At 40.9% G+C, this 18339-nt stretch overlaps 1 protein-coding gene across 1 annotated transcript in view; it reads right to left on the bottom strand.

The window, feature by feature from the left end:
- ABP1 (endoplasmic reticulum auxin binding protein 1) overlaps positions 1–18339 on the bottom strand; it is a 189366-nt gene that overhangs the window by 80362 nt on the left and 90665 nt on the right. The window contains exon 2 of the mRNA XM_089800236.1: positions 2839–2945. Coding sequence (XP_089656362.1) covers positions 2839–2945 — 107 coding nt within the window. The remainder of the gene's footprint in view (positions 1–2838; positions 2946–18339) is intronic.

Genomic DNA, 18339 nt, shown 5'->3' on the forward strand with positions numbered 1-18339 from the left:
ACCATCAACAAGGTATCTCATGATAAAATCAATCCGACAGAAGCTACAACCTTAATAGTGATGACATCATGGACTCTCTCTACATGATGTTCACCATGACTCTCTCATAAGTGAAAGGGTTATCAGGTTGACCTTGCAACTTTCATTTATTTCACATAAATAAGAATCCATAATTAACAAGAAAGAAATATTACAGCTAAGACTTGTTTCCAACATGAAATAGGTCTCAATTTTTACCACAAACATTAAAGTATGTATAAAAAAAGATAGGGGTACTATAAAGACTCCTCATCCAAGAACAACTACCTTTGAAGATGAACATCTTCCTTTGAATCACAAGCTTCCTCTGAATCAAAGACTACATAATCCCATTTCATTAATTCTTGTTGCATCCTACAATCAAGGGATATTATAACTCACTTCTAAGTATCTACTTGGAGTTACTAAGTTTGATGTCCCTGCTCTCCTTTGTTGGATAGAGGTTCTACGATTTGGAGTACTTTGAAATTTGGGACTCAATTGGTTTAGCAAGGACTCCTTTGGATTTGTCATTTTGGATCTTAAGCTCAGTTTTGGATGGATTCCTGGGATGGACGTGTCCTTTTATTCTTTCTAATCATCCCCACCTTCATGCCCTTTATGATATCTTTACTATGGCTGGCTGGATTCAGTTGAGCATTATAGAATTGCCTATAATAGTAGCTCGACAGTTTGGTATCGCTGAGAACTTCCTTCTAAATGGCCTCCAGGTGGTTCTATGGATGATAGACAAGTGCTGGCCCAGATTTTGGCATCTAGGGAGAGCCACAACTTGGCCAGAAATGACGCTCTTGCTTGGGCCAACAATGATTTGTCTAGAAAGTTCTCTATCTATGCAGGTTATGCTGAGTTAGGGTGGCAGACCTTTGGGCACATTCAAGTTTTGTGGTGGAAACATGGTTTGTATAAGTTTTGTTGGCCCAAATGCAACTTTTTCTTGTGGTTGGTGGTCCAGAATCTTACTTGGGTGGCTTTCAGGGACCTTTGCAGTGTGTGTTGTGCTATAAAAACACAGAAACACTCCCTCGTCTCTTTTTCAAGTGCTCCTTTACTAGACATATGTGGTACCTTTGGTGGAATGTTTGGAATCAACCTTGTTGGCATGGGCCTTCTTTGCACGAGTTTTTTGTTCAATTGGTTAAGGCTCCTATCAAACCTTATTTTCTTCAAGTTGTCTAGACTCTTGACCCATCCTATATTATCTAGCATATATGATTGGAGAAGAATCATCGAATATTTCAAGATATGTTTTTGGCGACTCACCACCTATGGTGGAAAATTATACATTCTGTGAGAGAAACTGTTTCAGCTAAATGTGATTTGTCTAAAGTTGTGGATCCTAGTGATGTTATTTATTATAAACATCTTCATATTCCTTCTCAGCAGAGCCCTACCTTGAGGAATAGATGAAGACACACTCTTCAAAAAATTAATAGGGTGGGGAGATGGAGGTTGCCTCCACAGGGTGTTAAAATCAACACATGAACTTCTCAAGGAAGCCAGGGTCCTACTGGCATAGGTGGAGTTGGCAAAGATAGTTTGGGGATTGATTAGTTTTGTTCTCTATTTATAAAGGCCACCATACTGACAATTTAATGGAGGCTACTGCTATTTTGTATGTTTTGGAGCGTGCTTGTGTTTAGGATGTAATAGGACCATTTGTGAGACAAATTCACAAGTTTTGGTGCATATATTGACTCAACGACATTTTTACAATGTTTGTTGGCAGATAGCTCTGGTTGTTAATCAGATTCTTGATTTGTGTACTTCTTTGGATTTTGTTACTTTTAATCACATTCGGAGGGATGGAATGGTGTTGTGGATTGTCTTGCTAAATGGGCTACTGATCACATGCAAATTTGGAATATTGTGGATAAGATGCATTTACCTTTGGGTTTGCCTCATCATTTTGGTCACTTGGTTGATCTTAAACGGCTATTTGATGCCCTTGTTTTGTATTTCTGCTGGTTTGAATAAATTTTAACCCCTCTTTTACTGCTAGTTCTGATTTGATTTCCAGCGTGTTATAGTATTATGTTTTAGTTATAATCTGAAACAATTTCTTCTTTTAAGTAGAAAGAAGACCTGATATTCTCTGAATTTTACTCTTTTTTCTATTCATCAAGGATCTCTAATTAAATAAGATCTGCATTTCATATAGGGTGTTTGGTTTTAAATAGGAGTTGCAGTCTTCCATATACTTTGTTGACATCTAACAAAAATAACATTTGTGAAGCAAAACAATATTGAGTGTGCTACGTAGGTGTTACCATCCTCATTGGATAGGTCAGTTTTTACCTATTTTTGTTTTCAGCACATTCAGTTCAATTTTGCAGTTTGCTTCTTTCTCATGATTCATTTGCAATTAGTCATATATTATAGTTTCGTAGTGTTTATATAAACCAAGATTAAAAAAATTGGATAACTATAATCCTAACTAATTGTCAAAGCTCAACTTCCAAGTCATAGGAATTATTTGACATCAATAATATTTTTGATTGTGCATATCTTAGAATTTTACCTAAACAAAACATTTATTATATTTATAGAATAGTGCATTCAAAAATATTGTTATGAAGAACCACTGATCACATGTTATCCTATCAAATTACCACATACCTTTTACCTATGCAATGTAACATCTAGTTACCATAATGGTCCTATAGCTCAACATTCTTTTCTTATTGTTAATATTATTTGGCTGTAACTCTAAAGCAACCAATTTCTTTCATTTTGAACTTAAAGTATCCTTGTTTTAGAAGAAAAATACTAGCATCAAATAATACTTCTAGGCCTTACCTCCTTCATTCCATGTAACACAGCGCCTGCAATAGTTACATGTACAAATCCTTCTCTTCCATAGCTATGTTGAGGACTATCAGTCAGGTTCCTTACACGTGATACATCTGTGAGAAGAAACAGTAGTTGTGTGATGATATGATCATTAATCTTAACAAATAAATGATTCCTTCAACATGGATTCCTAGCTCATGGTACATCATAAAGAGACCAATGACCAGATAAGGTAAAGATAATGATACTTATTACTAACTATAAGAATTTTAGTAATAATATTGGCAAATTCTAGTTCCAATAACAATTTGTTGGCCATTCTACCTCTTGAAGATATGGGTTCAGCAATGTAGTATGGTTGAAGACACGGCTACACCGATGATAGTCTGGTCTGTATAAGGAAAAATTTCAAACTTAAACATACTCAGAAACCTGCAGCTTGAATTCATCTAGAGCCTCACTAGAATTTATGTCTAAAACTTATCGAGCATCGGATGAAGAGCCCTTTCATCTATTGAGGAAGATATGATAACGGTCGAATAGAAATGCTTTATGAAGTTTTTGTCTCATCTAGGTTAAGTTGTCTATTGAGAGCCAAGTAACTTATTTTCAATTATTCTTAATAACTTTTCAATTCTTTGTCTAACTGCCCGATAACTTTACAATTTTGTCTCTGTAATATCGCGAAGGTGAACTCGGCTCGAACACAATCTTGGCCAAAAGGGGATTTCTGTTCGGAGGCAATTTCGATCCGAAGGGAACCTCAATCCAAAAGGAATCTTGATCTAAAGGGAATCTCGGTCCGAAGGGAAACTTGATCCGAAGGGAATCTCGACCCAAATGGGAAATCGATCCAAAGGGGAAACTCGATTTGAAGGGAATCTCGGTCCGAAGGGGATCTCGATCCGAAGGGAAACTCAGTTCGAAGGGAATCTCGACCCGAAGCGAAACTCAATCAAAAAGGAATCTCTACCCGAAGGGGAAACTGATCCGAAGGCAATTGCTCTAATACCCTGTAATGTTCCACTTTTGAAGGGAACTCTATTGGTGTACGGTTTGATATGAGTACATTTTACAATGTAGACTTTCCAGGTACGGTAGCAACAGATGTCCATACGACAGGGATGTAGGGTGTGATATGGTGGGGTGTCAATTGCGGTCAAGCCATACAATGGAGAGGCTTGAGAATGTACTATACGGTGAGGCCTATGTACAATGATATCAAGGAGTCATATAGTGAAGTTAGAAGGGTTATATGGAGTTTTCAAGTGTCTATACGATGGCGATGGAGGAAGGGTGTTGGTGTGCGAAGAGTTTCAAACATCAAAGAGAGTGAATTGGAGGGGTCGTACGGTGGCAAAGATGAAGTGTACGGTGGATATTGAGAGAGATAGGAGCATTTGATGAAGAGCATGGTGGAGAGGAATGGGGATGTGCAAGCTAGGTGAAGAGTGAATAATAGGGAGTACTTGTCAATACGCAAATAAGGTAATTATGCAATAACACAGAATGAAGAAGTAATACTTACATATACCAAAAAGTTGCAGTTCCAATCACAAAATATAAACCATAGACAAAGATGGTGCCTCAAATGTGCCAGATTTGGAGCAAGGAAATACACATACGAAATAGGGTGAGGGTTGAATTCTAGTGAAACCGGAGAAGCCAAGTAGGGAAGGTCTTTCACTTCCAAAATGGCGAACAATACAAAACTCCAACGGGAATTCGCAATAAGAAGAAAAAAATCCAAATTGCATAACAACTACTACCTACATGCCGTGCTTAAATACCCTTCAGAGGAACTCCCAAGGGTTTACAAAGATAGCCAACGACAACACCTACGAAAACAATTATAATAAAAATGGGTTCGAGATATACTAAATCAATTGGAACCACAAATGCAAATATTATTAACTTGGGCCCCATATTAATTAATTAAAGTAACTAATTAAAGGTCCTTTTATTATATTATTTAAATTCTAGGACCAATTAATTAATTAATTAAATTAAATTATTACATTAAAATTTGGTGACATGACAAATCCTCGCTGCCCAAAGATTTCTTGCCCTCAAGCAATCCATCATTAGACGAAACACAAACACCTCCAGGGTCCCAAATCAAACACGCAAATAAGACATGTGAAATGACATCAATCCTCTGCAGCACCACATTGCCATCAAAGTTTCGTTGCGCCACTGATATAAATATTGTCATGTCCTAAGGCAAACAAAATTTTAGCTACAGATAAAACCTCAATGGCACACAGAACCTCAGTTGAAGCCTTGATGATGGATAGAGCCTTGACAACGAGCAATGCCTCAATGGCAACAAACATAGCTACTACGACGGATGCAACTATGATGACGGAGACAACCATGATGACGGCGACGAATACAACTACGATGACGGATACAAACTTGACGACGGACACAGACTTGACGTCAAAGACGGACACAATGACGATGACGAACATGATGATGGACTCGACAACAGACACAACAGCAGTGATGACAACGGATACAATGAAGATGATGGACATGGCGACGATGGTGACGAACATGACAATGGCCTCAGCAATAGACACGATGGTGGTGATGACAATGAACACAATGACGATGACGAATATGGTGACGGTGACAACAACAGACACAATAACGGTGATAGACAGGCGACGGTAACAGTTATGGTGAGGAAAACAGACACAACGATGGTGACAGACATGATGATGGACTCGACAGTGGACACGACGGCAGTGATGACAACGGACACAACTATGGTGGCGAATACAATCACAGTGACAGATATACAACCTTGGCGATGGACATGACCATGATGATGGACATAGCTTCGATGACAGACACAGCCTCGACAATAAACATGACCTCGGTGACGGATACAGCCTCGAGGACGAACACAACCTTGATGACAAATTGAGCCTCAACAAGAGACACAACTTCTATGATGGACACAACCTCGGCAACTGATAGAACCTCCAAGACAGATAGTGCCTCAATGACAGACACAACCTTGGACACAACTTTGATGATAGGAACAAATTGTTCCGTCCATGTCTTCACAAGATCCATGCAAGTAACATCATTTTTTAGGTGTTCTCCCCATGTTGGTGTAGTAGAAAGATTTAGCAAATCCTCCTAGAGCATCCTTGCAATCATGCCTTCATTCTCCTCACGTAATGTGTAATGTTCCTTTCCAGCAATAACCAAGGATGTCCATCCTCCGCTCCAAATCTTCACCTTCAAAATCAACTTTTGTTGGGCCTGGAGGTGAAACCAGTGTCCATACGGTTGATGGGGAGGTTAGCGGTTGTATGGTGGCCACAATAAGGGTCGTACGGTGGCAACAAGCAAGGTCATACGGTAGGGAATGCAAGTCGTACGATGAAAGATCCCTGATGGATTCCCTTGCTGATCAGGCAGATTTTTGATTTATAAAGCCAAATAATAAATTCAATGCAGTTCCAAGGAGCTTACATCCAACAATGATGCCAAATTGCTGCAAATGGCGGCCCTAAGACTGCAAGGAATCACATCCCAGCTGAAAGAATCAATCTGCAACGCTGAAACCATAAATATGCAACCTGAAACCGCAATAAAGAATGGCGTACTCTATCCCTGATAGCAACGCACACTGTTTGAAGAATCCAATGCCAATAACTGTTGAGGGCTACGTCCCAGCCAATCCAGAACCTGGGGTTTGCATCCCAGATGAAGAATTGCTCTCTCAGAGCCAATTCACAAAAACAAGTTTTTCAATATGCAAAAGATAATAAGAAATTAGGTCTCCATCTCCTTATATCCCCTTCCAACTGTAAATCGAACCCTAAAGGGAAATTACACTTTTCCCTTTAAATAAAATATAATAAAATAGCATTTTCCGAATTAAAGTCATCCATGCTATAGGAAAAACATTACTTTATTAAAATTCCATAGTTGAAGGCACCAAAAAGTCTACAGATAGTAAAAATCATGTATAATAATTCGAGACCTTTCCAACGAGCTATAACATATAGGTGTACCTGATCAACTGAAGCCAAAATCCTTTTATTACTCCAAAATGGTTATATTATTAAGAAATTAGGTCTCCATCTCCTTATATCCCCTTCCAACTGTAAATTGAACCCTAAAGGGAAATTACACTTTGCCCTTTAAATAAAATATAATAAAATAACATTTTCCCAATTAAAGTCGTCCATGCTATAGGAAAAACATTACTTTATTAAAATTCCATAGTTGAAGGCACCAAAAAGTCTACAGATAGTAAAAATCATGTATAATAATTCGAGACCTTTCCAACGAGCTATAACACATAGGTGTACCTGATCAACTGAAGCCAAAATCCTTTTATTACTCCAAAATGGTTATATTATTAACCTTATTTTAATTTATTTAATCACCAACTTAGGAAATATTTAAATATATTAAAATATTTCCCAAATGGTCCCAAAAGGCCCAAAATGGCCAATCAAACATGAATCTGACCTTGTCACCTGTCTGTGACTGATGTCGAACAAGATGGGTCAACTGGCAGTCCATCCCTAAAATCTATGGATGCTCCTAAAAAGTAGGAGACAGCCCCAATCAACCAAAATTTAGTCCCAATGACTCCCCTACTGTGTGCACCTCTGAGAGAACTGTCACTGAGCTGGGAGTTCCTCCTAAAAAATAGGAGATGCACTCTAAGTCTCCAAAACGTTCGTCGAAGTCTCCAAATGCCTCCTAGACCACTCCTAGTCAATCCCTACAAATTAGGAATCCCTCCTAAATTGTAGGAAATTGTTGTCTACTGCTCCAAACTACTTGGGAAGCTCATGCATGACTCTCGAAGCCCCTGGGTTGCTTCCCTCTATGCTCTGATGGCCTATGGGAACCAAATAATAGACCAACTTTGCTAGAAATGTTGTCACTAAGGAAGGGCAGAAATTGGGGACATGACAGTCCTCCCTTCCCAAAGATTGCTTGTCCTCAAGCAATGTCAATCCAACTCCACAAACATTAGGCAAGTCCATACCATAACCAAGAATGATCCCAGGGTCCCAAGCCATCCTGGAAGGTTTGTAGTTCCATCTTCTAGAAACACTGTCCTGGACTGCACCCAAACAAGTAGCCTCATGAAAACCCCCTGAAGGAAGAGCAATCAAATACTGTACCAACTTTGTCAACTCCTCAATGAATTGCTCTTCAAAAGAACCAAACTGGAACACTAAAGGCGGAAACTCTAGTAAGCCTACATTGGCTTCCACATCCTCAACTATTGAACTGCAAATCCAAGTGATTCCAGGATTCCAAATCCGCCTCAAAAGGGAACCACCATGCTGATGCTTCGTCACTCTGATATAAATATTAGTGAACCACAAGTTGTAAAGCAATTCATTAGGACCCTAAAGCACCAATGTATCAATGAGACCAGGGCTCGGATCCCAAACCAAAATACCAAATGTACTAAATGAGATGAAGAAATATCTCAACTGCACTCCATGAAACATACATACAATGAAGTAGACCAGCAAGGTGTTAAAGTGAACTCCCATAAACCAGTATTCCAACCCACATGACCACCTAACAATGCTGCTATAATTCTGACCAGCAACTCGAACGATATCATAGACGTCATCATACCAATTCCAAACAACAAATGTCCCAAAGAAACACTCCTCAATGCCCTCATACTGAATCATGGATGTAGTCAATGCCAAGTCAAGTAGTAAATGATTCTAGCTTGGACAGCCACTAGTCCATAAGGAATCGAAGACTATGGAATCACCAATCAACAAGGATACCACTGCCATATCAATGGATGTAGATGACAAACTCGAAGATGAAGTATGTATGCCATCATGAAAAAAACCAAAGCATGTGTCATTTGTACCCAACATTGTAGGATTATCAATTCCTGAATCCCATATCGATCTGAGAAATGTTGCTCCACCCAACCATTGCGCTACTCTAATGTAAACATCTATACACCAAAAGTGAAGCAACTCAATATGAATCCACTGAAGAAATGCCCAACACATGTTGATACCAAGATCCCAAATCTTTGCACTGACACATCCCTCTGGCATGTTGATACTCATTATGTTGTTGTTGTGAAACTGTACCTCATCCAATAAACTAAGAACTTCACTCCAAATGAAGCCACAATTACTACCAACAACCAATGCCGTTAGGAATTCACAAATGAGCCAATCATCGGCAAGGAAAGTTTGTTGAATACTTTTCCAACTCTTCCAAACAGCTGCTGCAACTTTACCTATATTTTCACAAATTAGTGTGCCTTTATTAAAGGTTGTTAAGTAAATGTTTTGTTTAACCATGTAACCAACGAAGTCCCTTATATTCTGATCTTGAAAGCCCAATGTAATATTTAAAAAGTCTGAATCTTCAATTAAAAGGTACATCGCTGCCCTATCATATGGAAGAGGTGATAAACCCATTGATGAATGAGAGATGTTTCTAATTCTCAACAAAGACGGGCTCTTTGTGGCTGGTCCACTAGGTATACAACTTAATATATCATCAACTCTTAGTAGGGAAGGATCAACTTCACACTTGAACACCCCAACTTGAATGTAACCAACCCAAGGTTCAAAGTTTGACTCATGAGATGAAAGAGAATTGTTGTTCAAAGTCAGAAAATCAGAAGTATGTTCATACCTTTTCTCAATGTTTTTGCGGTCTTCTCTTGCCTCTCCTTCCAAGGTAGGTGACTCCTCTAAAGGTGCTGGTCCATGGGGTGTGTTCAAACGAATATAACATGTCCCATTAATTGCCTTAGCTGCCCAAAATCTGATCCATACCTCTATCTTCATAACTAATATGTTTTCCATTACTAACAAACTCCAAGGTGTAGTATGTCAAACAAACCAAACATTATCAAAATGCAATATCTTCTTAGTAAGCAGCCTCTTAGTCTCCCTAATCATCTCTTTAAGACAAGATGCTTCATATGATCTTAACAATTGTCTTTCCATTGTAGATGATGCATGACTAACCAAATCAGAATCAATAATGTTCCATTCCACACAAATGAATATAACACTTGTGGCTGGTCCATCAAGTGTGAAACTAATATCATCATTGTTTGGAGCCTTTAAGGGGCTCTTTAAAAGAGGAACATCATAAACTTCATGATGCAAACTAGACCAAACTGAGTTTTCTAAATCATAACTCTTTTCCTCTTCACACATCTCAACATGCTCTTCTTGTGGACTTACCACAAGAAGCTCTTCCCTTGTATGCTCAACATTCTAACTTTCTTCCCTTGGAAGAAATAAGGATCTAATGTATGACTCTCTTTGTCTTCTTGCATTATCAAGCTGATTGCATCTTTCCTTGACCTCTTGTAAGTGTTGTCTTGCTTGGGCAGTAAGCATCTTGGCCTTCTTAGCTCTATGTGACCATCCATTGCACGTCTCTTGAGCCTTTTTCACATCTTCCAAGGTGGGGTAAACACAATCAAAACCTTTGTGGTTTGAATCTACAATATAAATCTCATGTGCAACACACTTAACCTGAGTACCATCATAGGAAGACTCAACAACCTCATTACCTTCATATGAAATGGATGATACCACATGACTAAAGCTACCATTGCAAAAATTAGAATAGGTATGAGACCTTGGAGACATGCTTTCAGCATCCCTAATGGACTGATCCATGATTGTAATCTCTTCCATTTTGTGATCAACTTGATGAATCAATGGTGTGCTATGTGTCTCGTCCTGATCTAGAGTTATTTCTTCTTTAGGAATCCCATATGATGACTGATTTTTGTTTTTCATAGGCTGCAACTCAAATGATAACACATCTTCATGCCTTTCTTCTGCATACCCTGCAAGTGACTGATCCATTATGGTTTTTTTATCATGAACATGGATAGGTTGACACAAATCTTCTTTCTCACATGAAAACATATCATCAACTATGGCATGATATTCCTTTTTTGCAAGCTTAACCTTATGACAAATTTTTGGATGCATGTCAATGTAATCTTTGAAATGAAAGTTCTCCCTAACATATTGAGGAAGAGTATTATACTCCTCAAGTATGCTAATTACTTCTGTTTTCGTGTCTAGTGGCAATGGATCCTTTCTAGAAGAAGATGATGATCCACTAGCATGTCCAAATTTCCTTGACATAGAATCATTGAACTGCTGCAATTGAAGCTTGAATTTTTGTTGTGACTGTTCCCATTCTTTCCATAGGGTTATATCTCTTAAGAATTTTGCCATTATGAACTACCACGCTGACCAACTGAAACTAACATGCCAGAGCAAAAATCGACCCTATACTGCTAATATGAATTATCAAAACTTTTGATCCAGTACCCAGATGCCAGAATGAATTATTAAAAAAATTTAGCCAGTACCCAGATGCTGAAATGAATTATCAAAACCTTTTATCCAATACCCAGATGCCAAAATGAATTATCAAAACTTTTAAGCTAGTACCCAGATGCTGAAATGAATTATCAAAACTTTTTATCCAATACCCAGATGCCAAAATCTGTTGTGACAATTTCTCACAAACCCTACAGGCTGGCAGGATGTAGGCTCTGATACCACTGAAAGATCCCTGATGGATTCCCTTGCTGATTAGGCAGATTTCTGATTTATAAAGCCAAATAATAAATCCAATGCAGTTCCAAGGAGCTTACATCCAACAATGATGCCAAACTGCTGCAAATGGCGGCCTTAAGACTGCAAGGAATCACGTCCCAGCTGAAAGAATCAATCTGCAACGCTGAAACCATGAATCTACAACCTGAATCAATCTGCAACGTTGAAACCATAAATCTGCAACCTGAAACCACAATAAAGAATGGCGTACTTTATCCCTGATAGCAACGCACACTGTTTGAAGAATCCAATGCCAATAACTGCTGAGGGCTACGTCCCAGCCAATCCAGAACCTGCGGTTTGCGTCCCAGATGAAGAATTGCTCTCTCAGAGCCAATTCACAAAAACAAGTTTTTCAATATGCAAAAGATAATAAGAAATTAGGTCTCCATCTCCTTATATCCCCTTCCAACTGTAAATCGAACCCTAAAGGGAAATTACACTTTGCCCTTTAAATAAAATATAATAAAATAACATTTTCCCAATTAAAGTTGTCCATGCTATAGGAAAAACATTAATTTGTTAAAATTCCATAGCTGAAGGCACCAAAAAGTCTACAGATAGTAAAAATCATGTATAATAATTCGAGACCTTTCTAACGAGCTATAACACATAGGTGTACCTGATCAGCTGAAGCCAAAATCCTCTTATTACTCCAAAATGGTTATATTATTAACCTTATTTTAATTTATTTAATCACCGACTTAAGAAATATTTAAATATATTAAAATATTTTCCGAATGGTCCCAAAAGGCCCAAAATGACCAATCAAACATGAATCTGACCTTGTCACCTGTATGTGACTTATGCCGGACAAGATGGGTCAACTGGCAGTCCATCCCTAAAATCTAGGGATGCTCCTAAAAAGTAGGAGACAGCCCCAATCAACCAAAATTTAGTCCCAATGACTCCCCTACTGTGTGCACCTCTGAGAGAACTGTCACTGAACTTGGAGTTCCTCCTAAAAAATAGGAGATGCACTCTAAGTCTCCAAAACGTTCACCGAGGTCTCCAAATGCCTCCTAGACCACTCCTAGTCAATCCCTACAAATTAGGAATCCCTCCTAAATTGTAGGAAACTGTTGTCTACTGCTCCAAACTACTTGGGAAGCTCATGCATGACTCTCGAAGCCCCTGGGTTGGTTGGTTCCCTCTATGCTCTGCTGGCCTATGGGAACCAGATAATAGACCAACCTTGCTAGAAATATTGTCACTAAGGAAGGGCAGAAATTGGGGACATGACATACGATGACAACCAAGCAGGGTCATACGGTGGAAACATGTTGTACGGTTGGTGTTACGGGCAATGCGATGGGTAGAAGGCCATATAGTAACCAAAACAGAGATGTACAGTGTGACAAAAGGATGTCATATTGTGATGGTAGATGACCCATACAAAGGTGGTGCAGTGCAACGTTGATCTTCAGATACGTTCAAGCAAAGTCCTCTAGGATGGATTGACAACTCAAGGAAAATTGTACAAAAAGACACTAGAGTATATTGTGCTAAACACAGATATATATATTCCAGACTAAAATTGTGTTCCGAATTCGCTAGATCCAAAGCAAAGAAATATAGACAGAATAAGGTGAGGTTTGATTCCCACCAAAACCGCAAGAGCCAAGTAGGGAAGATCTTTCACTTCCGAAATGGCGAATAATAGAGAATCCCAACAGGAATTCACGATACAAAGAAATAATCCAAATCGCCTACCTACTACTACCTACATGTTGTTTACCGTACTTGGTAAAGAAAATAATGCATACAAACAATAGATGAGAATAGCAGATAAGAATAGCAGAACTCATTATATTTGCATACGCCATGATATTATATTATGCTTCTGATGCTATGATGATGATTACAACGATCCCGAAGGGGGTTATAAATACTATCTGAGGAACCTTCTCGAAGGTATCCATTGGCCACATACATGTCAGCTACAATAGTAGAACCTTCTTGATACACACACCCTGTCAGCTGATACCGACAACATACATCCCGATACAGACGAAGTACATCCTAATACACCAATGGGATGCATCTTGATACAGTATTTACTGACGACATCATCCCCCCCCCAAAAAGAAAAGTCGTCTCCTGACGACGACACAACAAAAACCCAACTAACGATATTATTCATGAAACAACAAAAACATGGGCTTATACATCATGAACCCGAAGGCTGTGTCTCCAACTGCGAAGACCGGCTACGTCGAAGCTGATACCCCTGATCTGTCCGGACCTGCAAATCAGCTTTGATCTGAGAGTTCTCTTCCACTTCTTCGTTGAGCATCAATGCAACCTCCTAGCACTCAGCTTCCTTCTGATCATGAGCCTTCTTCTCTGCGTCCTTCTGTTGAAGAGCTTCTACCAACCGCTGTTGTTCCACCTACTGCTTCCCTCGTGCACTTTCCTCGAGCTGTGCTAACAATGCTGTCCACTCTGCTTCCAACGCACTCTACTAGGTGGCAAGTCGGTCGGCCATCTCCTCTTGAGCCTTCTCGACCGTCTCCCGAGCTTCCTACCTAGCCTCTTCGCGTCTTTTTTTTGTAAGCACCAACTCTGCTAGGAACTTGCTCTGCTCTGTGATGACAGCAAGGCGAGAATAAACATCCTTATCCTTCTCCTCCGCTACAAGTAGAGGGCCCGTCGCCTGTACCCCTTCGTCTACTTTCTCTATTGCTGCTACTAGACTTTGATCCTCCACCCCTAGTGATGCCAGTACCTTGACTACCTCATTGCTCGACCAAATGGCTTCCAACTGCGTGTGCTCTCTCATAGGAGACTGAATGGAAGGACCTCTGGCAACAGGGGCAAGCAGCCGCCACCTAAAATATTCACTCACCCGACTCACCGTACGCATCCGATCCACTGTAGGCACCTGGGGTTCCGCTTCCGGAATACTGAAATCAGCATCCTGATCCTCATCCAAAAAAGTGTCCGCTATGGTGACTACTGCATCTGTCCCAATCACCTCTAGACGAACCTGCTCCTGTGCACCTCCATGACGGCCTCCTCCCTCTGCTACTGGCTCTGCTACAGGAAGTGGTTGAGGCAAACTCTACTACAGGTATGGGAGTCGGTTCCTGAACCACTGGCTACGGCTGCAATCCCAATGGTTGCGTACCCACAGTTGTGGCCGCTGGTGATGTCGTCCTCTGGCTCACTCTAGGTTGGACAGGTGCTGAATGTGAAACTGATCCTGCTGCTGTTGCTGCCCGTGATCTAGAATGTAGAGTGATCGGGGTCATCACCACTGGACGCCGAAACTATCTGAATCCTAGGAAGTGTACATCTGCCATGGTGTGTATGTGTGGTGTTGGACCTGCCTGAACTGAAGTAGTAGAAGTAGTAGTTACTGGTGCAGCCATCAACTAATGTGGAAAGAGAAGTAGAACTGTTGAAACTACTCCGTCTTCCTCATTATCTTCCTCCTCATCTTGCTCCACCTCCATATCCTCAGAGTCATCCTCCTCACAAGATGTGTCCTGGCGGCCACTATCTGTATTGCCTGATTCCTCCATCTCCTACCGTGCCCTCTTCTGGCCCACGCCCTTCTGCCCTGTAGGTGAATCCAAATGCTTCCATTGCATCACCGGAGGCTCGCCAGGTACCGCCTGACTTGGCTTAATTTCCAACTGCTCATGGGGTATCGTCCTCACCGTAGCTTCCAGAAAGTCCGATGGCATAGTGCGGCATATAGAATGTTCTGTGCTGCAGGATCATGAACTCATCCATGCACGTGGCTAATAGAGAAGCCCAATCGTACACCTTCCCGTTCATGATCCCGTTCATCATACTGACCAACAAAAAGGAAATGTCGAATGCTCTGCTGGATCCTGTAAGCCTGTTTTTTACCACATCCATCAGGCACTTCCAATGGCCCTCTCGAATATTAGACTTCCGCAACCCTCTTCCCTTTGAAGCGTCTATAAGGGTATCCATCTGTTGTTGTACCTAATTCTTACACACCATCCATATTAGCTGCAACTTCGTCTCCGTGCTCATCTTTATGGGCTTACCATCAATCTTGGCTCCTTGCGCTGCTCCTGGTATACCAAACTCTCATAAAATCAGCTGGCCAAAATGATACCATGATGTAATACCACGGAATTGAACACTTTTGGGAATGCCTATCATAAGCCTCAATCATAGGCCGCAAGACGCCCTCAAAATCTTGGATACACAAAAGTGGCATCCGGATAGCCCATTCCACCTGCTCCTTTCTGATGCTTGCTTTAACTAGGTGAGTATCCGAATTTTCATCCCACCATTTTCGACAGTCCCATCCATTCAATCCTTCAAAAACTACAGTCAGTGGCATTGTCTACACATTCGGCTGAGTCTACACTTTTTCTCTGTGCTTGCCCTTATCCTTCCCCTTCGACTGTGCATAAGAGGGTCCTACCTGCACATCTTGGTTCATGGTCGAATCCTGCCCCAATTGCTTCCTCCAAGCCCTCCTACCGGCTGATTACATATTATGCCTTTTGCTGAAAAGAAAGCCGTTAGGTCAGTTACTTGGCCATACAGTTGCAAAAAATTTCCCTCTTGAGGTATGTACGGGTGGCCCTTCTACTTTTCTTATGTATGCCGTATGGCTTCTCCTGCTCCTTATGCCGTACTCCTGTATCCTGTATCTAAGATTCTCTCCTTGAACATTGTTCGGCTACTCAATCAATTTCTGTTGAACAGAGAAGTTCAGGTGCTTAGAAGAAATGCTTCAGTGAATGGTCAATGTCTCTAGCCGTACGGTATTTAATGCTTTAGGTTCACACCTCCATTTAATGCTCTTGCCAATTTGAATGCCTTAGAACACCTTTAGAATTAACTTGGATGCCCTCCTTACTGTCTTCCTGAAACTTCGAGTGAATGCTTGTCAACAAACGCTCAATGCCTCTACAACTTATATGCCGTACGCAACCACCATGTCTTGCCGTCGTTGTATGGTGAATGCCCTCTTTATTCTGAAAATCACCATACAATGGTGCCAAGCTTAACATGTTTAATATGTTGAGTGCAAAGACTGCCTGCAACTGACGCCTTCAACAACCAACGCCTTTAATTATGAACGATAAATGGCAAATGCTATTCCTAACCCTTCCATCTCTCCCTTCCTTCTCCTGACACTACTTCTGTCCATATGCTGAAGTGAGAAGCATTTTGGTTCGATTCGCTTGAGTGGAGTGTCCGTACGGCAACAAACTATACTTATCAATTTCACAAGACTCCTGTACGGTGACATTGATTTTGAAGGTCGTACGGTGAGTTGGTCGGGTACACCGTACGGTAACAATTTGTACTCATGTGCATCCATACAGTGGTGAATGCTTCAATGCTGAGGAGCAATTGACTTACTTGATAGAATGGAAGTCGTACGGTATTTTATTGTGCAACCATAGTCAAACATATGCCTTCAATGTCTTCAATGACAAATAACGAATGGCTTAATGCAATGGCCGTACGGGCGTGATATTGGAAGTCTCTACTATACGATGTTCTTAAGTAAACACCGTACGGTGCCCATTACTTTTCCAAAATGTCATACGGTCAACGACTGTACGATACTCCCTCTTCTTCTTTTTTTTACAGTACTACTACTCCTTCATAATCTTGGATGGAGATGGCTTACCAGGCATGTGATAAATTTTTAGCTTGCACCCGTTCACTGTGTCCAGAACTTCCTGTCCATCCAACATCCATAACTTGATCGCTCCATTGTTGTCTACCTCTTGGATCTGGTACGGCCCGACCCACTTAACTTTGAACTTGCCTGGCTTGATCTCATTCCGACCGTCGTACTTCAACACCCATTGCTCGGGCTGAAACCTGTTCAGTTTCAAGTGCCTATCGTGCCATGCCTTCTACCTATTTTGCGTTACCTCAGTCGCTCACTGCGCCAATAATCGCTTCTCTTCTAGCCTGCTCAATTTGTACAACTGCTCCCTTAAGCTTTCCATATCACCCAACTTGTTTTCCAGTGCTATCCGTAGGCTCAATATCATGAATTCTGCTGGTACTACGGCTTCCTAACCGAACATCAGTTGAAACGGTGTGTGTCATGTTGTGACCTTATACACCATACGATAAGCCCAAAGGGCGGATGGTAACTTTTCCTCCCAATCCTCACTTTCGACTGCGTAGGATTTGTAGATAATCGATACCAAGATTTTATTGGTAGCCTCAGCCTATCCATTTGCTCTTGGGTAGTACGAGCTTGATAATGAGTGATAAATTTTGAACTCCATGGTGAGCAGGCAGATAACATGGTTTACAAAATGTCCTCCCCTATCACTTGTTAGCTGCAATGGAATCCCGTACCTAGTAATAATTTGCTCATAAATAAATTTTGCTATGCTTACCGCCAAGTTATCTGGTAACGCGCATGCCTCCACCCATTTGGTCAGGTACTCTGTTGCTACGATGATGTATCGACATCTCCTAGTTCTGCTCGCCTTCAGGGGTCCGATGAAGTCCAATCCCCATCATTCAAAAAGTTCCTAAGCATGACGGGGATTCAGAGGCATGAAGTCTCTCTTCAAAGGTTTCCCAACTCGCTGACATGTATCGCATGCAACCCACTCCCTGGCATCATTGTGTACCGTCGGCCACCATAGTCCTACCAGAAGTATCTTTCATGCAGTCATGTCCGACCCCATGTGTCCTCCTACCAGTCCTTCATGTGCTTCCTTATATACCTTTGGGATCTCTTCCTCTAGGACGCATCGCCTTAGGATCTGATAGGGTCCCATTTTATATAACAGCCCGTTAATCAGCTGAAACGTTCGGCTGCGTAACACCAACTTCCGTCTTTCATTCGGTGGCATGCTACTTGGAAACTGTCCCGTCGACAGGTACTCTTTGA

Source organism: Cupressus sempervirens, chromosome 9 (assembly GCF_028749045.1).
Source record: "Cupressus sempervirens isolate cs-2001-9-10 chromosome 9, ASM2874904v1, whole genome shotgun sequence".
Classification (NCBI taxonomy): domain Eukaryota; kingdom Viridiplantae; phylum Streptophyta; class Pinopsida; order Cupressales; family Cupressaceae; genus Cupressus; species Cupressus sempervirens.